At 42.0% G+C, this 24,228-nt stretch overlaps 1 protein-coding gene across 3 annotated transcripts in view; it reads left to right on the forward strand.

Annotated features, from left to right (window-relative positions):
- The first annotated feature begins 735 nt into the window (after positions 1–735).
- Positions 736–24,228, forward strand: part of AGO2 (argonaute RISC catalytic component 2) — a 64,882-nt gene continuing 41,389 nt past the window's right edge. For 2 of the 3 annotated variants that reach the window (XM_040585720.1, XM_040585721.1), the window contains exons 1-2: positions 736–1,021; positions 21,791–21,986. In XM_040585720.1, the coding sequence (XP_040441654.1) occupies positions 991–1,021; positions 21,791–21,986 (227 nt within the window). In that variant the 5' untranslated portion in view covers positions 736–990. Of the gene's footprint in view, positions 1,022–21,790; positions 21,987–24,228 lie in introns of those variants that run through there. The other variant, XM_040585722.1, reaches the window with a different exon arrangement.

Consider the following 24,228-nt stretch of genomic DNA (forward strand, 5'->3'; position numbering starts at 1 on the left):
GCGTTACCTTTGTCTCATAGGGTGGAATCATAGGGAATAGGCTGTCCTCATAGGGAGGAATAAAAGTGAAACAATCAAATCCAATTTTCAAGTAAAAGGGGCCCCTCAAGATCAAGCAGTATGTGTAACATTGATGCCATTCCAGCATCCCTTTTAAGCATGCAACTAGGCAAACTGCCTCAAAGGAGAGGCAGGAGAGAGCGAGCTGGAGGCACGCAGTTCTTTTCCAAGGTCTCATTGAAAGGCAGAACAAGTCTCAGCAGTCCTGGGTGCAGCACACACTTTTTGTTGTAGTTTGACTGTTAATGTTGCACCTGCCTAAGGCAGAAGCTTGGTAAAAAGGAGCCACGGTTCACCTTGGTGGGTGACTGCACGGCCTAGAAAGGCTCCTGCTACAGGCGGTTTGTGTCCGGTTCGCCACATTGGCAGACTGTAGGAAGAGCAAAGCACAACGTGCGTGGGCACTGCAGGCAGAGCTGTTCGGATCCAGTTGCTGTGGATGTGCGGGGTAGGAGGGGGCGGCGGCAGGGGGGCGGGCGGCAGGCGGCGGGCGGACGGCCCGGCCCGGGGCCCAGGGCGCTGAGCGGGCCGCGGGGCCCCTGGGGCTGGGCCGGCCGCCCGCGTTCCCGCCCGCCGCGGGGGCCGCGGGCAGGAGGGCGGAGGCGGTGGCGGCGGGCGGAGCGCCCCTGCCCCGTGACCCCGCGGCTCCGCCCGTCTCCCCACCCACCTCCCCGCTCCTCAGTGCCGCCGAGTAACCTGGTTTCCCGGCGTCGGCCCGGCCCTCTTCCCTCTTTTCTTTTCTTTTTTTTTTTCCCCTTTCCCCTTTTTTTTTTTTTCCTTCCCCCTTCCCTCCCCTTCCTCCGCCTCCCCCTTCCCCCGACAGCGTAGCCGGGGCTCGGGCTCGCTCCCTCCCCCCCTTCCCTCCCCTCGAGCTGTTGCCGCGGTAAGGAACTGGAGAGAGGCGCCGCCTCCGCCGCCGCACACGGAGACATGTACCCGGGAGCCACCTCCGCCGGACCCGGTGAGCTTTCGGCCGGTTTCGTTTCCTTCCTCCGGGCCTGCTCCGAGCCGCCGGAACGACTTTCTCTTTCTCTCTCTCGGGGCGGCGGGCCCGGAGCTCGGCGGCCGGTGTGCGTGGCTGTGTGCGGGGCGGGGGAGGGGGACCGCTGGCGCACGAGGCGGTCAGTCAGCGCGGGAGGCGGCAGGAGCCCCCCCCGGCGGCCAGCTCTGCCCCCCGCCCCCCCCGCCCGCCAGGCGCTCGGGCCTGGCTGGAGCCGCTGAGGCCGCGGCCGGCCGTGCTTGCGGGGGAAGGAGGGGTCAGGCCGCCGCCGCCACCTCGGGGAGGGCGGTGAGCGAGCCTGCGTGTCCGGAGGCCCCTTTTAGGGGAGGGTCGCCTTCCCCTGCCCTCCTCTCCCTCCCCCTGCCGCGGCGGGAGGCTGGCCCCGGCCTGGGGCGGGGAGGCGAACAGCGAGGCGGCGGGGAAGGAGGGGCGGGCGGGCGAAGGGGGGTGAGGCGAGGGGGCTGCTCCCCTCTGCCGGGTGAGGGGTCCCCTCGCGGGGCTCTGGTAGCCGTAGCGGTGGCTGCTGGGGGCGGTGGGAGACGGCAGAGATCCCCCCCCGCCGCCCTCAACCCACCCGCTCCCCTCCCCGGCCCGCCGCCGGTCAGTCCCCGGGGTGTCCCCTCGGCTGTGCGCTACGTGCTGCCTTCGCCAGGCCGGCGCTCGGCTGTTCCTGCCAACTCAGCCTCCTGCTGGCAGCGCGGGGCGGACTGGGGTCTCCATTTCCTCCCTTCCCGGCTCCTCGGAGCGGCTGAGCCTCCCGGGCTGGCCCCGGGGACCCGTGGCGCCGGGCGCAGGAGTTGGGGCCGCGTTGTGCTGGCAGCGTGTTTGTCAGCGGCTGTGCTGCGCTGCTTTGGGGGGTTGGGGTAGGTAAACCGTATCCAGATGTCGGGTAGGGCTGGGAGAGGTTATCGGCTTCGTGAGATGTCTTCAGGCTCTCTCACGTAATGAAATCTGGGAGCGAGGGGAGAATGAATGTGGAGAGAAGAAAGGTTACCAGCTTGCTCGGGGACGTTTCATATTATTTAGGGGAAAGATATAAATAAAAAAAAATACTGTGGGAGTTTGTGCAGTTAATATAGGACAGTGCTTTTTCTCTCTAGTGTTAGGCTGTTTCAGTGGTGAAAATTTTTAAGTAGAAACTACAATGTTTGGGTAAATGGTACCTAGTTTTTTTTCTAGAAAAGTTTCAAAATAAGTGGAACTTTATATTATGGTTCTCAACAGGTTTGCATAAAATCTTTTCCCTTAGAGGGATAATCTAGCAAAAAATAGTGTAGTGAAAAATAGGACCTGTAACTGAGATGTCTTTTACTGCCTCTTACAAATGCTTCTACATTCATACCTTGGAAGCCACAGTTAGATGCTGGCCTTCTTTTTTTCTCTGATTTCATTCTCTTGAAGGCTCAAGAATCTAGAAGGACAATCAGAATGATTGTTTTCTTCTTAGGAGTATAGTCTCTCTGTTTTTACTTTCCTGCTTTTCTTTCTACAGTGTGTGAAGGCTTTTACTAGGCACACCAGGAAGATAGGTCTCTGCAGCTGTGTGTATCCAGACTGATGTTCAAGATTTTGCTTTTATGTATAACATCATTTGCACGTTTCAGTACCAATTACTGTGTATAACTATTGATGTAATCATTTGGTGGCTTCTAGTGTCAGGCTCTCTTGGTTAGGTACAGGTATATTTTCAGTTTACAGGTATTCATGGTGCTCAAATTATGCTGTTGTTGTCAAGGCAGTTATGTTTGCCTCCTATTGATAGATCTTTTTCACAATTGTATGTAAGGAGGCAAATAATTGAAATATTGCCAGTGATGGGCTGAGAGTAGTTTTATGTGTGGGAGTCTCTTTATCGTCTTTTATTTGCTCTCTATCTGATCCTACCGCTCTCCCTTTCACTTGGAATGATCTTACTTTCACAGCACCAGTGTTGGTGGCTGCTGTTTACCATCAGGGACCGACATTCGGCGTGTAAGGGTATTTGCCCCTTATTGGAACAACCCTTAGGCTCTTGACAGAACAAGCCCTATGCTTTTACGGAGTCCTAGGTTTGTACATGTTACTGGTGTGTGTCTGGGGCTCCTGGTATTCAGCTTCATCCAGCCAAGCTCATCTTCTGTCTTGTTTACTTCCTAGTTTATCTCTGTGGCTCAGCCCTTTCCCCCTGCGCAGAGCTGGGCAGTGACAGTGTCTGTTCTAGGGTATGAGCTGTGAGTTGCTCTTCACATTACGAGGCTCTTCGTTTCCTTCCTGTCAAATCATCCATAGAGAGCCTTAGCAGCACACTGACTTCTAGCAGTCCAGATAGCTTCCTGTTCCACACCAAATCATAAGGCAGGGCACTTGGGTAGAGTCTTTTAAGAGAGCGTGGCTATACTGTAAACTAGTCTGGACATAGGGACAGTCAGCAGGATGCTTAGTTGTCTTGTGTAAGGCTACGTGGCCCATGAGCTGCCAGTGAAAGTCCCCTTCTGTATGTTAATCTGATACCTATAAAATGAATGTGTGCTGAAATCCTGTTCAGAGGAGTGAGCAAGAAGTGGATGGCTGTAAACCACACTGAGCCGCAGCTGCTGTGAATGCACAAGAGCTCCAGCCTCTACATGTCTGTCAGCACATCCTTGACACTGTGTAAATGCTCCATTCATATCTCCTGTAACTTAGATCTCACCGCCGTTTGCTTCTCCAAATGTTGCTGATGCAGACAAGCTACTTTGCTTTTCCAGCTCCTGTTGCCAAACTGGACACCGCAGCCAACCCCATTCTGAGGGTGCCTGTTGTGCTGGCCTCCTGCCAATGTAATCGCTCAATTTGCCACAGGGTTTGCTATTTTAATCTTAATTCTTTTTCTGGAAACAGTGTAAAGCAAGTTAGGAGACCATATCTGACTAATTTCAAAAAATTGCTGCCAAATGTGGAAACTTTGTTCAAACATGCTGTTACATGGGGAGTAAGATTTTTTTATTTTTAAATTTTTTTTATATAAGACTGGGACATCATGAAATCACTGTTTTCATGGTTAGGGAGCCAATGATCAGTGCGCCTGTTTCCCAAATACTGTTTTGAGTTCTTGAATTGGTGTTGAATTTGCTGAAACATTGTGCCCATACACTTTTTTTTGCTTTCAAGAAACTGTAAAAAGTAAAAAATCCAAACAGATATTTTTTTTTTTTTAAGAAGTTTGATACTGCTACATTTTGGTATTTTTTCTTGAAAGACAGAAGAATGTCAAAGTGGCATAGTAAAAATACTGCTGTTTAAAGAATTGATTAAAACTTGTGTAAACTTCTGTAACTTATGTGAATACCAAGGTATTCATAATTCTAAACCTCGCATGCTGTAGATTCTCTTTTTCTCTGAAAGGATATTTAACTTTTGCCTGGTACTCAAGGGCTTAATTTATTGTTGAAGCAACAGTTGTCTGAAAAACAGTGTCTTCGTGAAGGGGCTTATGGCTTTGCATGTAAAATAAAAACTTTTTTCCTAGTACAAGAAACAACTTTGAGGCTTCTGTCAAACTAGTGAGACTAAGGTTGTTTTCTCCCTTGTCATTTAGTTGTAAGTTACTCTTCAAAACTGTTAACAAGCAGTTGAAAATTTTAAGTCTGTCTTGTTTTTCAGTGGAGGTACTTGTTAATGCCCGTATATTTTCCTGAAGTTATGTGATGGTTGGATATTGATTCTCTTTAGAACTCTTTAGTCCTAAATGTGGTGAAGGGAGGGGTGTGCTTGTGGTGTTGCCATTTCTACCACCCCATCTCATGGAATTTAAGTCCACTCATCTTAGAAAGGCTTTTCTGTATTCTTTCAGGGATAGATCTGGACCTGTTCTTACTGTGCTAGTTCTGCTGGTATCACAGAGTTGCCCAGTTTCTTTGGCTTAATTTTAGACAGTAAATTATGCTGAAATTCATCGAAAGCTGCCATACATAGAAGAGGAAATGAGAATTTAGTGTACAGCTTCAGCGCTCTCCTGTTCCGTGTGAGAATTTTCCCTTAAATCGCATTTGACAGTTGCAACCTACAAAATGCAGTGTAACTTTTTCAAGTGTAGTGTTGTCATGGCCAGTGTATTTTCCTAAGGAAGAAAAAGATTGTGTATTATGTTGCTTCGGCTAGCTGTGTAGTCTTAACGTGGCTTAAAGGCAAGGTAGTCATTTGCCGAAAAGATAATTGATGTTTTCATATGTGCTAACCAAACTTTCTCCTTTCCTTAGTGAACTGAAGTATAGTATTTGTTATATGAGAAGTGAAACATTTTTTCCAGCAGTGATTCTCTTACTGACTGCAGTTACATGGGATTTTGTACACTGATTTTTCCTTTGTCTCAAAGTTTTTTCACTTTTGCGGAATCATCATGTACTGATACATACTTAGTGGTGTGTTGTAATGTGTATAGAAAGAGTACAGAGGAACAGCCAAACCTTCCTGACTTCCAGGAAAATACTGCTTTGACAATTTGTATACCCTCTCCTGCACTGCTATTGCCACCAGTCCCTCTATTGTGCAGAAGGGTGGGAAAGGGTGTTAAAATGATTTACCTCTGTAAGAGAAAATATGTCTTGGTTTATCATAGTATGGTCTTGTTCTTCTACCCACTTGGAACAGTACAGGAGGGAAGGATTTTTTGATTTCGGAAAGCAGCCTATCTTAATACTTTTGGCCTTCCAGAAGTTGCAGGGATCAAGTTGATGAATGCAGTAAAGTTCTAACTGCTAAACTGGCTTTGCAGACGCACAGTTCAAACTAATTAGGAACTTTACGTGCCTAATGAAAGTCTTGTTTGTGTCAGCTAAGCATGTGCTGACAATATCTTTACAAAACTTGCAAGACTTGTAAAAATTTTGTTGTGTATTGCCTCCTTTATTTCAAGTGTTAGCAGAATACTTGGTTAGATTTTTAGTGATGGAATTATTAATACTCAGACTACCAGAAAATATTACTACATTTGAAAATGAAGAAAAGCCAGCCTCCAGTGTCTTACTTTTGCTAAGTTATGAACTAGAAAAAAAAATAGCTGGTGGAAAATATTATGTAGTTTTAACTGTGGTGGCTATGGGTAGGGATCTCTTCCATGCATTGTCTAATTAATTTGCTTTAGCGTCATGCATCCTTTCTGATGCACACACAAAGCAGCCCACTAGAATATAAAGCATCTCCTATCCTATCGACTGGGGAAGTGCAGTACTTTCCAACTCAGTGCAAGGGTTTGTTTTTTTTTTTTTTTCTTTTTACAGTTATTGTAATACCCAAAGTTCAACTTGAATGTTTCCTTATGCATTTTATGCTATCAAAATTGGGAAAAGTAAAAGACAGACCCAAATAGCATCATCCCCAGATAGACTGGACTTGTGCCATGTATCTCATGTCTTACACTTTTTTTGTTGCAATTTGTTAGTACGTACTTCTCTTTGCTAGCCATTTCTAAGAAGTAGTGCTTCAAAGAGATCTTTTTAGTACTGTCCAGGAAGTTTTTTTAATCCTCAGGCTGAGGTGTTGCCCACATTTTTGTATACTCATGACACTCTTAATAGATGGTGTTTTTCATTGTGTTTAGTGAGCACCATAGGTTAGTGTAATTAATTCTAACCTCTGCATTTTATGTTTTTTTTGCTTTTACTGTTCTTTTCAGAGTAAACTTAGTGCTTTTTATTTAAAAGTTTTAGTATGAGTGTTATTTAATCTGTTTCTGTAGTCTTGCTTTGTATTTTGTATTGAGGAAAAACACTTCTCCTAAATCTTTCTTACGGGTTTGCTGCAGCTGTGAAGCAGTGTGGTACCTGGTGACCAGGCTTTCTAGAAAGAAAAGTTTGGGGTTTTTCTTTTTTTAAACTGCATGACTTCACAAAACTGGGCACAGCCAAGGTAGAAGCAAACCATTGATTTAGATGGGAAAGTACTGTTGATAATGATATAATCAAGACAGTCCAAAGCTGCTTTTGCTGTTTTTCTCTCTTGCTGCCATCAGTGTTGTCTTTTTGAATATGGTTCTCATTGAGCTGTCCACAGTGCTGCTAAATTTTGTTTATATTTGGGTTGTATAACAGATTAACTTTTTTTTATCACAGATGTGGCTGGCAAGAGTAATTCATTCTCTTGTTATCATTTGTTAGTCCTCTTCCATTTTGTGCCAGAGCTGCTCCACTGTATTTTGTCTTTGTTGTAGGTCTTCGGCTCTGTTCACCCTTCATTAAACAAGCAACTGAAAAATGAAACTTTGTTGCTGAAAGTAGATTTAAAAGTTGTCTGTGTGTCAGCCTGTAATTTTACATTCATCTTGAACTAGGCTAATTCAGCCCTGCTGCAGAAAGAAATGGTTGTGCAGGAGTGTACTGTTGGGCAGACCAATCCCAACTGAAACCGAGTCCCGTTCATTCCTTGCCTTCATAGCCTCTCCTAGTTAGTTTTAGCTGCTTTGCTTCTCTGCAGGAGCACTCATAACACACGTTCTGGGATCATCGGGCAGAGTGAACAGCTGCATGAGGGCAGGACTTCACTTTCAGTCCTAGTTCAGTTTTACTCTAGTTTAAGTTGTGTGGGAGCTTATTACTGCCTGAGGTGAAGTTGTTATGGCCTGGGTCCCAGCATTAATGTGTGCCATGATAGCTCTGCCATTGTGAAAGTCTTTATCTTTGAGAGAAGTATTAAAATATTTAACTTTTCAGAGATACAGAATAACTACGCACATCTGCAATGTCTTAGGCTCCACATCTCCTTCCCAACAGCTCTTCTGGCAACAACCTGATCACATTCCTTTGCACAAGTTGCTTTATACTCAGAAGACGGAGAATATACTTAATGTTAACTTTTTCACCTGTGTGAAGAGTTAAATCACATAGCACATAATTTCATAAAATATGTGTAAGTCTGAAGAACGTGTGTTTAAACAGTATGTGAATTTTATGTTTCATTATGTCGTTTCAAACCTGTGTTGGGGTGTGACTGAAGCAGGGTGGCTGCAGAGCAAAAAATAAGTCTCTAGTCTTTTGAGGAATAAACTAATCTCAGCATGTCATCTTGGGGAGCTTGAAAATAGACTTTTGAAACTGTGTTGGCTTTACAGTACAGATTGTGTATAGGCAGTCAAATTGATGATTTTATATGTAGTCTAGAAAAAAAATTGTAACTCTTTTTCTGGCCAGGCAAGGAGCTGACTTGGCAGGCTGTGTTAGATAACGTGGGTGGCTGTTTGAGCTGCTAATGTCAGATTGGAGCTTTAGAACTTTTTGTCTTAGTGATGCTTTTTTTGTGTTCTTAGTTCAGTCATTAAATTTAAGTTAGAGCTTATTAATGTGAGAAAATAATGAAATTTAAATCTTAATTTAGTAGTAGGAAGTGTGTGTGGATGGTCTAATTTAGATTTATTTTAAATAAGCCAATTTTAGAAGAATTCCCAAGAGGGGAGGTTTCACTGGCTTAGCTAGATCAATCTAAAAATTGTTTGAAGTTAAACTTGTCATGTAGATGAATAAAGCTTTTAAACATAATTATTACTGGGGCCTCATTATATACCTTCTGAAACTTGTTTAGCAAGTGTTTACTATTAAAGGACAGGCGTCTATTCATATGGAGGGTAAATTCCTATCTAAATGTTGCTGTGTTCTTGGCTTTGCTTATCCTTTGATAATGAACTTATTTCATTGTCCTTTCATGGAACTTGTGGTTTGCAGTGAATGCTCCCTTTCTATGTTTTTTTTAATCAGTCCCTCTGTTAGTTGTGCTCTCTCGCTCCATCATACTCCTCCATTGTTTCTGAAATTTTCATTTGTTCCCATGTGGAGGACAAGACATTGGGAGAGCAGGGGTTTTCTTGTTTGTGCTTTTTAACTGCCAGTGAAAGGTAAGGTTTAGCAAACAATAGTGCTTGTCAGCTGTTCTGACTTGAATATTTCTGTTGAGAAAGCTATGTGAGACATGGGTTTAAAAAGAAAACCCAAAAAACCACCAACCCTCCAAACCACAGACAAAACAAAAATAAAATAGAGAAGAAACCCAAGTTCAGGTAGAAATGACAATACAGAATAATGAATGTCTTTGTGAATCAATATACTTCTTGGGAAGATCATCAGTGTTTAATGAGGAGTGCTTAGGAATAATTTGTATGAATTCAGAATATTTGCATAAGGGTGTGTTTTTTAAAAGGTGAGAGCTTCATTCAGAAGGTGGAAACTTCCCACCAGGGCAAGGAAGTGAAACTTCATTGTTTGGGTCTCATTATGTGATTAGAATACAGTAGTGGTATTTTTTTTTTAATTGTTTCTGACTTGCAAATCCCCTTTAACGTAAAGTTTCAGTGGAGGTATAGGCCTATCTGTAGGAAATTTTTATGTGCATTTTATTTTTTAAACTTAACTTTCACAGAATCCTTAAAATAATGCACAGACCAAAAATAGAAATTTACGGGACTAGGTGCCACATGGAGTAGTGTTTTGATAGTGACACTGCAGGAGAACATTAATTATTTCCAGAGGGGAAAAAAAATAATCTGTGAGGATTTCTATCTCCCTATAATAAGATGCCATTGTTTACCATGGAATTGGTTGGGTTGGAAGGGACCTTAAAGACCATCTAGTTCCAACCCCCTGCCATGGGCAGGGACACCTTCCACTAAACCAGGTTGCTCCCAGCCCCGTCCAGCCTGGGCTTGAACACTGCCAGGGATGGGGCACCCACAGCTTCTTTGGGCAACCTATGTGAGTGTCTTACCACCCTCACAGTAAAGAATTTCTTCCTAATACCTAATCTAAATTGTCCTCTTTCAGTTTAAAGCCATTCCCCCTTTTTGTATCCCTACAGGCCTTTGTAAAAAGTCCCTCTCCAGCTTTCTTGTAGGCCCTCTTTAGGTACTGGCAGGCTGCTCTAAGGTCTCCCAGGAGCCTTCTCTGCTCCAGGCTGAACAGCCCCAGCTCTCTCAGCCTGTCTTCATAGGAGAGGGGCTCCAGCCCTCTGATCATCTTTGTACCCCTCCTCTGGACTCGCTCCAACAGGTCCATGTCCTTCTGATATTGGGGGGCGCCCCAAGCTGAAAACAGTACTTGAGGTGGGGTCTCACAAAATTTGTTGTCTCCTCCCATGGCGTTGCTGTCATGACTGGGATGGCACAGTGCCACAGCTGAGTTTTGGTTTGCATCAACTAATACGAGAATTTAAGTTGCTTACAAGAAACAGGTGGAGGAAAAAAACCCCAAGATGTAATAGGAAAAAAAATTCTCATAGGGGAGTTCTGCTGAAAGCCTACAGTCCCATCATATCTCAGTTATTCCATTATTCTGAAGCTGCATTTTACCCCTCTTTTCAGCGATGCTGAAAACCACAACCCTATCTCTTGAAACCGCATTAGATACTGTTAGATCTCTTGCGTGTTGAAGATGCTCCTACAGCTGCTTTCACTATCTAAAATGACAAAATAAAGCATAACCTCAGCTCTTAACTGTGAGATTTCTATTTTGAAACTAAGCCATGAGAAGTTTCATGGTTTTGTAGATTAATCCAGTGTGGGTTTGGGAAAAGGTTTCTTTTTCAAAGAAGGCATGACTGCTTCTGAGTTACAGTTCAACAGTGAAGTTTTGTAAATTAAAAATATTTTAGGCATGAAGACAACTTAAACATTTTAATTTTAGATTTTATACAAAAATAATGCTAGGCAAAATCTGTGGGGCTATGAATGTGCTTGCAAAGGTACAGCGCAAAATACAGCCATCCTAGCTTATTTCTTTAATAAACTGAGCACAAATAATTTCTGTGTTTCATTAAATTATATACAATGTGAATACCCCAGGGAATGTGGATGTGGGGCCTCTGTGGCACTAGTTTCCAGCTGGTGAGGCCCAGTATGCTAGAAAGATATGCCAGTGGCAAGAGTAAAGCCCAAGCCATTTGAGCTTGTTAAGCTTAGTGGAGCTTGAGTGCACGTGGGCCCTAATGTGTCTAGTAATACAGAAGGCTGGAGGAGAGGCATGGGGTGTAATGGCAAGGGAAAGGAAAGGTGTTGGTAGAAAGGTTGGGGGACCCACATTGTGCTGAGAACTATGACGCTGGTTCAGGTGACTTAATATATCCAGCATCTGTTCACGAGCTATAGTTCTTACTGTTTCTAAGGGGCTGGGGGAGGAATATAGAAGTAGCAAGATGTTGAGGTGTAGAGGTAATGGAGTGTCTTAGCAAGGTGTACAGTCCTAATGCTGTTATTTGATGGCAGATTGTGCGTGCAAAAGGTGTTGAAGTACTTAATACAGGGGATTTGGGGCTGAGTACCCCTCGCTGAGCTCAGTTGTGCACCTGGCACTAGGTGGAATGGGGGCTCTGCTCAGGGCCGAATGCAAGTGCTTATTCATCTGATTTTCACACCAAGTAGTTTGATGGAAACTTAAGTCTGTGCATTGAAGTAAATATTATTGGAAGAGTCAATATTGTGTAAAGAAGTCATGCTTTACCAGCCTTTTAGAGACTTAAAACAACAACAACAAAAAAAGAAAAAAAGATTAAAGACAAGACAGTGGAGGGCACGTTATGCCCTTTCTGGCATGCCTCTGCAGTTGCAAGTGTCAGCTAATACAGAAGGAGGGGTAGCCATGTTTCTTTCCTAGCCTAAATGAAACATCTCAGCAAAAAAGGGGGAAGGGAAGAGTAATGTGGGATGATGAATACAGAATGTCTTGTCTCACCTTCTGTAGAGAAGAAGCAGCATGAAAGGAGGAATAGGTGCTAGTGGGTGGGGTTTTCTTCTCGTAGGAGTTGTATGCATTCACTACATAGGCTTTTTAGAGTGGCAGAGAAGTGTGAGTGTGTTGAACGGAGGCATTGCTCTTTACAAATGCAGAAAATACTATTATATCCTTTATTTCAAATTTCTAGAAAAGGCATCTGGAATTAGTTCAACATCATTTTCTAAGGCATGGGAAAGTGAATTTACAATTATGGTCAAGTGTGATAAATAGCACTAAATGTTCTCCATTTCCCCCCTCATTGAGTAGAGGTTTGTCTGAAGATGGAGTTATTTTGTAGTTTGGATTCACATTTAATTTTAAACAGGGTTGCTGACTTGTGGGTAAACCATAAGCATCCCCTCTATTGTTTGGATGAGGCTCGTTATTTGGATGACTTAATTCAACATTGCAGTTCATAACTAAAAGCATTTCTCTGCATCCATTAAGAAGGATTTCAGTAGTACTTTGTACAGTTTTGCATACAGGGATCAGTTAAGCCACCTGGTTTATTAACAGTAAGGATAGATGATTTACATTCTGTAGACTCCTTGTGTGCTCTAATGGTGCTCTTCTGTCACTCACTGGACTTGCAGGTGGCTGGTAGAGTGGCGAGAACCAGCTTGTTAGTATTTGAAAATTTGGAGGATAGCTTTGAAGATCTAGGCTGCAAGGAGAATGTGGGAGGAAAAAGAATGTACTAACACTTGGTGTCTTCTGCTAGTTGGCATTGTCCCAAAGAAGGGACAGTGTGGACTAGGAAGAACCATTCTTAGTTTCTCACCTGCTGCTTTCTTGCTAAGGCGTGGATCTCTTCCTTCTTGGTTCTCTGGCAGTTTGTTCTTGTAGTCTTTCACATATTTGTGTTTGAAATGTGGTTATAACAATGCAAAGCAAACTGGATTAATGTCTTGTTTCTTTTCATCTCTGACTGCAACATCTGCTCACAGCATTGGTGTCTGGGAGTGATTCTGGTCTCTGTGGATCGTAGCACTTCTGGCACTATAAAGAGATCACATCTCTATGTTACAGAGGTCAAAACCTAACGAGGGTAACCAAGGGGGCAATAGATCTGTAACTGATTATTTATTCCAGGCAAAACAATCAGAATGATTTGGGTTGGAAGAGACCTTTAGAGATAATCTAGCCCAACCTGCCTGCCATGGATGTCTTTCACCAGATAAAAGGGTTGGTTTGAAAGTTAACATTACTTGAATTCTTTTGCAGTAAGTGGCAATTATTCAGTAAAAATAATGTCTGGATCAGGTCTACAGAACATTAATGAGATACAGGCTTGAAGGCAATGCTGTTTATCTGGCATTTTGACTCTTTGTTAAGGTATTTAATTTTGTATTATAACACCAAGGAGTCGGAAGCAGTCTGGCAGAGTGGGATCCCTAAATGTCTCAATAGTCCTATGTGGGACTTAAGATGTAATGAAATATGAGGACAGCTCCTTCATTTTTGCTCATTGGTATTGAAGCAGCTCTAGCTCTGATCGTCCACCTTGGCATGTGCAATGTGTTGTGGCTAGAAAGTGTGTTAGCTGCTAGCTGAGAGAACAGAAGAACGTTTAGAGAGGGGCTACATCAAAAATTATGTGAAAGGAGTTGTATACAAATCCTTGACAGGATCTGGGCACAGTTTATATGGGCAGAGCGAGAAAAGAAGTAACAGGAAGGTAACACATGCAGAAAAAATGGGGAATGCAAGAAGATAGTTGAGCTAAGTGTCATTAAGGGTTGGCTTCCAAGTGTAAATGGAGACACATGGTGGCCTGGGCTGAGCAGGTGTTTGAGAGAAATACAGGAGCAGACTGAATGTGATGGGGAGTGGAGACACCGTATCTCCAAGAGATCTAGCTGTTGATAGCATTTTAGGGACCATTCCAGGAAAATAACAATTTACCAGTTGTGGGGTGATACATGTGTAGGAAACCCATGGGGAATATGAGAGAAAGATTACCAGTTGTGTGTTCAGAGGGGGAAGGCACTCTGGTGACAAAGATGGTATAAAATCTAGCCTCAGACACAGGAGAGAGAAACAAGGAGTAAGTAACCTTGAGCTTTAAGAAAAGGAAGTGGAGATCTGCAGACCTAGTGATCCCAATGATGGATACAAATGACTCCTTAAACCTGTGTGCTGGAGCATGCAGAGGTGTATACAGCTAGAGTTGCAGCCAGTTCAAAGCAGAAATGTGGCCCTGAGCAAATAAAACAAGAGTTGTAAAGCATTGTTAATAGTGCTGCCTGTTTACTTTGCTACGAAGTAAAAGGACAAGTAACGTCAGGAGCCGATTTTGATGTGTCCAATGACCACTTTGCATGCTGTACAACTTACTGGCATACAGGGGGTTCAGCAAGAGGTTAAAGGAGTTGTCCTAAGAAGTCTTACGTATGCTTTATTTGCATGAAAAATGTAAGAATTGTTTCTCCCTTCTGCTCTTTACATATTTCCATTCCCTTCCAGTTGTCTTATCAGGTTATTTACTAGGCTCTACCAAGTACTGTTTTTCTTGAGGATGCATTATTAGCAGAAAAGCTCATTAAATCTTCTGGCAATCACACCTTAGTAAAGAACCTTGGACAGCTGATATCTAAGATAACGCTGTAACAGATACTAGATTTAACTACAGTTCTGATTACATCATCCGTTCTGCTTCCCTCCAGCACTTTTCTCGTGGTTAGTTGAATTCTTGGGGATAATCGATCTTGGGGATAACCTTTGTTATACATCATCTAATCCAACAATGTATAGCTTGACTGAAGGACTCTTAGTTTCCATGCTCTAAAACATGCTTAATGGACGTCAGAGACAGATGTAGAGGTTCAATATAGATTATTCTGCTGCCATAATATCAAGGGACTATGAGCTGCAGCTTTGAGCTTTCCTTATCTTTTAGCAAACACGGCCAGCCTTTCGCCTATCTTTCTGTAACAGTTCTTAACAGAAAGGCACTGCAAAAGTTAAACTTCTCCATAAAACCCAGACTGTACGAAAACTTGGAAGACAGTCCAAAGGTGCTTTGCGGTTTTTTTGTTGGGTCCTAACAAGAAAAGGCTGAACTCCCTGTATTCCTTTCCTTGCTCTGACCATATATATGTGTAAATAAAATGCATACAACTTCTGTACAGATCATATTGGGCATTTTCCACGTTCTTTCTGAATTCCCTCTATTACTGGTATTTGAATAACTGTTTCTGGAAACAGGATTTCTCCCACCATGGGGTGGTCCCTCTCCAAGTCTTCCATTCTCCCACTTCAAAGTGTACTCCCAACAGAGGACATTGCCTGTTTGCAAGCCCAGTGAGAGGCCACCAAGGTGGTTAGGGGAAGGAACACATGACATACCAGGAGAGGCTAAGAGAATTGGGCTTGTTCAACCTTAAGAAGGCTAAAAGGTGATTTTCTGGATGTCTGTACTACCTAAGAGAAAGCTATGGAGGCGATGGAGCCAGACCTGTGGCAGGTGCACCAGAACAGGGCTGGAGGCAGAAACGAACACAGGAAACTTCAGTTGAGTATAGAACGAGTTTATTTTAACATGGGAGTGATCAAACACTGGAACAGGTTGTAAGAGGTGTTATGGAAACTCTGTCCTTGAAGATATTCAAAACTTGACTGGACAGGTCAACCTGGTCCCTTCCAACATCTGTTATTTTGTGTTCATGATACTTGGCACCTCTGCAATGGCTGCTGGAGAGCCTTTTCCAGAAGGTGTGTCTCTTCCTTTGCCATTCTTGGTTCTTTTTAACCTGATTGTTATAAACGCATTTGTCTCTTTTTCGTTTCCTGCAGTTCTGAAGGTGAAATAGCTGATCACTTGTTGAGGACAAGTTATTACACCCCTTTTTTTTCCAAGAAGCGATGCTTTCTCTCTGTGTCTGTGTGATGGAATCAGTAACTGACCTGGAGGCAATGTGTGCAATGGTTGTATAGTCCATGGTGTCTGCAAGACTGGAGTTGGCAAGCAGGGTAGATCAAATCAAGGTCTGCAGGAGAACTGCATTACGTATTGAATTAAAAATCTGTATACTAGCATGACATTTTGCCTTTTTTTATTAAATAGTTAGGTATCAAGTAGTCAGTGTATCTCAAATACTTTGAAAAGTACATCTGTTGTTGCTCAGCAATATCTGAAAACATCTGTAGTGATGATCCAGAAGAGTCACCCTGTTGTCTGATACTAGAAACCTTAACTGAAAGTGGAGCTTCCAAATAAGGCTTGCTTCCTTCCTTTTAGTTCATTTAGAGACTATATATTTTTAGAAAAATGGTTTTAGAGAGTCTTCCTATGACAGATGTAAGTTGTGTTAGCTCAATGCTAAAACATACTTTTGAGTTGTGAAACATCACCTGATTATTAAATGTGTGTTAGGACTTGCCACAGAAGGAAACTTATTGATATAATTACGCTAGTATAATTATGCTCAGATGGTTTCCTGTGTCGACAAGCCCTTAGATGCAACTAGTTTGGCCCCTTCTTATTTAGTAACTCATTAGGCCTATGACTGCACATTAAAATTGCGTAATTCTTTGCTGAAAAACTTCAGTGTGCAAGTTCAGTGCTGACTGGTAGTGCTTCCAGGGTGCTGAGCAGACCCTGGAAAAAAGCAGTTAAGCTTTAAAAAATGGTGAAGAAGGGAGGACAAAAGAAAGGAACGCTCAAAGTCTGGGAAATGGTTATAAATTAAATGGCCCTGAAAAATTATCATTACATAATAGTATGGATTTTGGAGTAGACAAGCTGAGCCACTCTCTTGAACGAGAGTGGCTCATTCACACCTTTTACATACTGAGAGTGTCTTGGCCAGCTGACTCCTTGAGTCACTGCTCTCTTATCTCTAGTTTTGAACCACAAGAAGTGCTGGAGTAGGAGCATGCACAGAGACAGCCTTGCATTTGCAATAGTTTTCAATTTGCAAAATCTGTACTAGAACAGTGTTTCTGTGATTGTGCAGAGTTCCTCTGCCCCCACGTTTCCCTTGCCACTCTCTTCTGACAGAGTAGTTTTGCTTGATTATTAATTTTATTTCAGAAAACTGCCATGATACTGTTATTTTTCTAGTATCTGTCTTTTTCCAGATTTCTTTTTTGGTAGAAATTGAAGTTTTTAAGACTGATAACTATGGATGTTTAGTTTATGTAAATTTGATGAATTATAATAGGAAGTCTGTTTTTTTCATGATAAAAATAAGCCTGATAACAGTCTACTGGCACCTTACTATTCGATACCCAGCTTAACTTTATTTCACACCTTTAAAACAGGATTCTTGATGGTCTCAGTCATCATATCAAGGCTGAAACATTCTCGTTATTCATACTGTCATCTAGCAAATGAGCGAAGAGCTTCTGATACTTATCACATGGATGCTCTGATTTATTAGTCTTTCATCTTTCTTCTGATTCATTCTTCCCTTCACAGCATTTTAAAAGTAAAATCCAGGTATGCATGTAGATCTTCTGATGCTTTGAAATTCTGTCTCTCCAAAAGCATCAGCTGTGTTCATGAAGGAGTCTCTGAAAAACAGGAATGGAGCAAGTAACATGCATTGGGGTATGAATTCTGGCATGTTTCCTTGGGCAGGGCATCACCTCAAGCCCTGGTGGCCGGCAGTATCTTCTGTAACACACCTCACCACACTGCAAATCCTCCCTTGTATGAACTTTTGCACTACGAAAAGCGTTCTCATATTGGCATGGCTTCTGTCATGTTTAGAAGCGAGCCAGTGATGGGAATTATCCAGGCATGCTTGAACAAGGAGTTGGGGGAACGGAATCACTTTGGATGGAGCCGTTGTGTTTTACGATTGAGGTTCATGGGTTTTTCTCTTAATAGAACAGAGCAATAAGACTGTATCCTCTCCTATCGGCACAGAATTCAGTATCTTGTGACTACACTTCACAACTGGTTGCTGTAATGCGTATTACACAAGATAGTTTGATTTTGCTACCTTAATTTGAGGCAGTAGTTCAAAAAGTGAATTCGGATCAACAGTTGCAATATTCAGTTTTTTCCCTTGAAGCTCAATTCGCATCCTTCAGTTCTATAGTTAATGCATATGTATCTGTTTTATGTGGCAAAAATACAAGTTGACTGCTTATCGGGTCAGTGCTGCTGTTCAATAAACAGTACTTATCTCCTTGAAGCAACACCCTGCCCTAAATAAGTTTGATTAAGGAGGTGAGCCAGAAATAGCTTCCTTCTTAAAATTGTTTTTTCTATTGCTCCTAAAAAAAAAAAATCGTTGACAAAATGTTTAACATGAAAATACAGGGTGGTAGTAGTCCTGCTTTCTGAACAGCTCGGTGTTGGGGTTTTTTTCTCCATCAGACATGCAGGTTATAAAACTGTGTGATCACATCTTTCTCCAGGAGTTTGTGCTTCTCTCAGCATTTCATGTTGTTATTAAAACTGAGTATATGCACTCACTTTTTTTATTTACTGTTTGTCACAAAAACTCCAGTGGAGGAATGTAATGGTGGTGTTGAGCAACACGCGTTTGTGTTGATCCCTGATCACTTATAGATACGGGTTCAGTACACACCTGTGAGAAGTACTAAACAACCCTATTTTAATATAGAGGGAGGAGGATGTATTGCTTAATTATGAAATTACTAAATTTTGCAGCATAAATAGCTTGGGGGAGGTGTGTTCCCCCCTCCATGATGCTAGCCTTTGCACTTCCAAATTTTGTAATCTTAATTTATTTATTTTTTTTGTATTTCTGAAAACTGGCTGTGATATACCAAATCTGGCACAGGAAAAGGAAGGATAGGGGAATTAGGATGTGGCAGTAAATACAGAAATGTTAGAAGGCATAAAAATGAATGGGCAAAGAGAAGGGAAATGCTTAATATTGATGGGAAAATAGTTGACCAGGTGCTAGCGGTAAGGCAATAGATAATGCAGTTAAAATGCAGAGTGTGGGTAGCAAGAAATGGAAGTGTTAAAATACAAATACCAGGAGCCTGGGCAGAAAATGAAAATATTTTTCGAATGGGTGGTGCTATGGGGATCATGGAATGACACAAAGAAATCATAGAATAATGTTAATGATGAGGACGTGGTTTTCAAATGGGAATGTACTGTTAACAGAAAGATGGCAATAAAAATGTGTGCAGTGATGAGCTGTAAAGTGTTAAGGCTGGCTGAAATCATAGGTGGAAGCCAGATTTCTTTGGGAAAATGATGGTAAAGAAGATTCTGGTGGAGTAGAGGTAGATGCTTGGTGCACATCTTCCTGATCTGATTTGGAGGTGGGTAATGGAAAGCTTTGTCATATTTCAAGTATAAATATTTGTGGGAGTATTTTTGACGTTACTTTCCAACTGTAGTGATAATGCTATAAATAACTTGGTTAGTTGTCATATCCAAAGCAGAGGATTCTTTCCACTTAATGACATGGACACTTTGTGAATTTGTCATACCAAGCAAGAGGATATGATGACTGTGGTGGCACCCGAGTGAGTTAATCATCTTCAGAAAAATATTTGAAGTAAGCAGAGGCCCTCTAAATGTTAGGAAAAGATGACAAATTCATGTCTTAGAAGTCCAGGTGTGCAGTAATTTTGTAAAAAAAAGTAATTTAGCAGATTTAGTCAGCTAAGTACTCGGACTTGCCTTCAGGGATGTAAATAGGAAAGGTCAGATGCAGGCAGATGGCATAGACAAGAGTCTAGAGCTATTGTGTGAAACCCAAGAAGATGCTTCACTTTACAGATGTTGACACTGCAAAGGCAAACAGTAAGAATAATATTCAACTGAGGATTGCTATATTTCCATTGAAAGCAGAACTGAAGGAGTACTCAAATTAGGGAGATGGAATAATCTTTTATCACAGAAACCTGAAGTTTTAGCATGGAAATGCAAGCCTTTAGCAACAAGCATCTTTAAAATATTGAGCAAATTAGTGTTGGAGAATCAGACTTTAATGTGTATGAGAGGGTGGAAAAACCCAAATTTAACTTCTGTAACATGACATCAGAAGGGTGTATGCCTCAACGTTTGGAAGACAAGATCTGAAACAAGCTTCCGAAATGTAAAACAAATGAGAAAACCCAAGTTTTTTTTTAAATAAATAAAATAACTAACAAAACCCCCTATCATATTCCTAATGTCAAACCAAACTATCTGGATTCTGATGAAATATCAGGTATGTGGGGAAATTGGTACTGAAAGTCAGGTTAGTAGAACAGTAAAGTAAGGAGATACTGATCAGTGGGAAACTGGCCATGAGGAGTATTGAAGGGTAAAGCAGGGAAGTGATGCTACTAAGGTTGGGAATGGTCTTGTTTATTATTTCATTGACAATCTTGGCACAAATGTTAGGAATAAGGACATGAGACTTTACCATGGGGCATGGGAGGCATTGTCAGAAGGACCTGAGCATCATACAGAAAGCAGCAGGGCAATACATATAGGTTAATATATATATATATATATATATATATATATATATATATATATAAATAAATTTTAAAGATCATGTGATTGGGAGTTAATAGTGAACTGGGAGATGATCAGTCATAAGCAACCAAGATGGGCACACATGTGCCGACTGATCCCTGGATGGCCAGGAGCTGCCGTTCTAAAGCAGTAGTACAAGAGGCAAAAGCAAGTTAGGGCTCTTTAACCTGGTGTTTCCAGTCGGGAGATGAAAGCATCAGTGTGGTTGTGCTGGACCCTGATGGGACCTTGTGTGGAATAACACTTGGTCTTGTTCAGGAAAGGTGGGCTGAAAATGTATTAGCCTGAAAAATGACCAGACTGATGAGAATGTAGACTAGTTTATGAGAAGAGACTAATAGAAGTAGTATAGCCTAGAATTAAGAATTAAATGGGAATTTGTTTAAATCTAAAAATAAAATGAGTACTTAAGCTGAAGGTCAGTGAGTATAACCTGACAATGAATAAATAAAAATGGATGTTTCTGAGCATTGGAACATCACAGTTCTAGAACAGGTTTCCAGTAGGGAAAGTGCAGGTGGAGAAGTGGTGACTGATCTGTCACTGAAGGGATGTATACTGTTTCTGGTGCTAGCAGAGGACTGAATTTGATAATCCCAGGAAACCACACCTGGATTCTTACATCAGTCATGAGAAGCCTCTTGCGTTGTTTCACATGTGGAGGCTTTGCTGCAAGTTGTTACTGCTCTAGACCACAGAAAACCTGAGTACTGGCACTGCAGGAGTCTTAAATACTCTAGTTGGTACCTTATGCACTTCTCTGTGAATTTTTAATGGGATTTCCGGGATTAAAAAAACCGCAGGCAGCTATTATGCTTCTCTTCACATTGTCTCATCTACAGCTGCTGTTTTGAGCTGAAGAATACAGTACGGCAGCAGTAACTATTTGCTGTTTGCTTTCTGATTAAAGGAAGCAGTAGGATATAGTTTAATTCTAATACATAGCGTTTTCCAGAGAGCTGCAGTGTGTAGGAACAGCTCCTGTGTTGCATTCACCTCTTCAGCAAGCTGTGCAGTACGGTCATTAGAGTAAAATGTATATAGCTGAAATACATGCATTGTACTCGCTTTAGATGCATGCACCTCATCCAAATGTGATCACAAAGGTGGTTTAAGTGGTAGAAATTCCATCTTATAGGTGTTTGCTCAAATAAACACAGTTAGGTGATTTGTTTCAGTGTCCTTTCTGAAATGGAGGTTCTTCCCTGCAACGAAGATCAGGTTCTCACTTTCCCAGCAGCGCCCACTTGGCCTCTCAAATTCTAACCCAGCTGATTTGTAGTGTAGGAAAATCAGGAAAACTGATTTAAAGATTTTGTTCAGTAATCAGGGCTAGGAAATACAGCAAATGGTGAACCAGCATGGACAAAGACAGAATTCATGGACTCCTGATAGCAGGGTTGGGGTCTTTCCCCCCCCCCCCCCCAGTTTTTAGATTGTTTAAACAAAGTCACTGGTTTAAATGTGCTGTGCTTCATTGGTCAAATAGCCTGTAAATTTGTTTACCTGTCAGTTTGATATAGCTGATGTCTAATCTGTGCTTTCTTTTTTTTTCAGTGCTTGCCCCTCCTCCACCGTTGCCACCACCAATACAGGGATATGCCTTCAAACCCCCTCCTCGACCAGATTTTGGCACATCTGGGAGAACAATTAAACTGCAGGCCAACTTCTTTGAAATGGACATTCCTAAAATAGATATCTATCATTATGAATTGGATATAAAGCCAGAAAAATGTCCTAGAAGAGTTAACAGGTAATACTGTGCTTTGCTTTTCCTCAGTTTATTAACATTCTTGGTTTTCTTTGAAAATGCTAGAGCGATGTGCCTGGCTTCATTGCTGTCTTGCAGGATGTGTCTGTCTTTAGTCACTGTTTGTACTGATAGCTTCACATTTTGCATATACATCAACGGGCACTTCTTTTCTCCAAGTCTTTCTGTACCAATCCAGGATTTCAGTGCTCATTGTCCCTTATTTTGACTGATTTACACTTGTCAGCATCTTAAGATGCTGCTGATCAAAGCCACAGATGACAGATGGATAAACTCTAACTGTAGTGGAGCTAGGTCAATATAAGCCAACTTGATAAATATTAGTATTTATTACTTGGTATTCCTTGGTTAAATACTGGAGTGCAATTGGCTGGCAGGTCCTTCAGCAGGGAGTTGTGCTACCAGTTTGTTTTCCCACCCTCCCCTACTAACACGGGGAGGCAAACCCCATTTGATTGTGCTGCTGCGAGAGGATCGTGGACGGACTAAATTAGGTAAGAAATTGGCCTTCATCAATAGATTCTATATAAGGGAAAGATGATGCTCCTGAAACAGCAAGGTGAAAACATGGATCAGTTGGCCAAGGAAACAACCAATTAGGTCTTGTATTTTGCATATGTGCCCTATTAGTCAGAGTGTGGCAACCTCATTGACTTGAAAGAGTGTGGTGTTGCCAGAAGTGAAACTTGAGAACAAGACTTGGCACTAACTGGAAACCGCAAGTGTCATCTTCATAACTACCTACATCTTGACTGCAGAGGATTGGAATGGTATGTTTATATATTCAAAAGCAAAACTTTTCCATATTGAAAAAGGTCACATGGGTAAAATATGCACTCATGAACACGAATAAAGTGTGCAGTCAAAAAAGCCACCTGAAAGACAAAGTTTTCTTAACATGAATTAATAAACAGGAGTGCTTTATCCATCATTACACTAAAAAGTCACTGATGGCATTTCCATAAAGAGTATCACTATGGTTTGCTGTCCTGTTTTTCCTTTCTGTGGTGATCTATTATAAATTTAACTTTTAAGCTAGTTGAGAATTAAATTTAATTTTCAAAGCAAACACTGTTGTAAGTGTATTAGGCTGAACTGTCTTCTTGCCCAAGGGCAGCCCTGCTAATTTCACCAAGATACTCTTATGGCATTGAAGTGCTGAAAAACATTTTCAGCAGTCATTTCTTCAGTAGTGGGAGCTGTGAGGGCTTTGCTTTCGTTAACCAATATCCCCAGTACATCCTGCCACCAGCTCCAGTCCTGGCAACTGGCAGGCTGCTGACTGATGCAGATTGCCATGCCTCTTTAGCTTCTCAGGGACCAGAGAGCTGCACAGCTTTTGTGTGTGTTGTAGTTCAGTGTGAACACGTCCGTTATGGTCCAGCATGTGTGTTCTTGCTCATCAATAGCAGAGAGCATAATTATTAAATAATAAAGCAATTTTTCTCACTGAAAAGGCAGATTACATTCAGTAGCAAGTTCTTTCTCCACTGACAGCTGCTGACCTGCTCTGCTTTGTCAGATTAGTCACTCCCTCTGCTGCGGTAACAGGAGCAAGGATAAATCTACATAAGATTAAATGCTTTTTGCAGTAAACAAAGATGTCATAAACACATTCAACAGTGGTATGGTGCATGTTTCTTAGTACAGTGTGGGAAGAATACGAATGGGATTCACTTACTGAAGTATGTTTTATTTCTTTTGAGTGCTTATTCCTATATGAGATACCCTGTACACGCACTCACTTGTGCCTGGGTTTTTGTGAGCTGTGACCTTTCAGGCCTACATGTATACCTATATTTTTGTGTTTACACACAGAATTATGCAGGATGCACATGTAGTACAATTCTAAATGATAGTTTTTTCAGCTGGCTTACGTATATCTAGTATTTTGGTTATATAATTCAGATGTATATTTATAGTATAGTTTTAATCATTACTTTATATGTTGTAACCTATAGAAAGGATAGAGGGGGATTTTATTTTCATTTAAGCTACTCTGTTTTCTGTCCCAGCTTCATTCTTCAGTTTTATTCCAGGACTTACTCCATCTTGGACCGTGGCCCTGCAGACCCACTGCAGGGATGTGTACGGTGTACATGCAGGTTCCATGCTGATGAGACATGAGCTGGAGTGGAAAACACACAGCTGAGTCAGTGTGCTGCTGTGCCAAATTACTATGGTCTGGCTACAGTTCTTCACATGTCGCAGAAAGGCCAGATCT

The sequence above is a fragment of the Falco naumanni genome, chromosome 3 (genome assembly GCF_017639655.2).
Source record: "Falco naumanni isolate bFalNau1 chromosome 3, bFalNau1.pat, whole genome shotgun sequence".
Classification (NCBI taxonomy): domain Eukaryota; kingdom Metazoa; phylum Chordata; class Aves; order Falconiformes; family Falconidae; genus Falco; species Falco naumanni.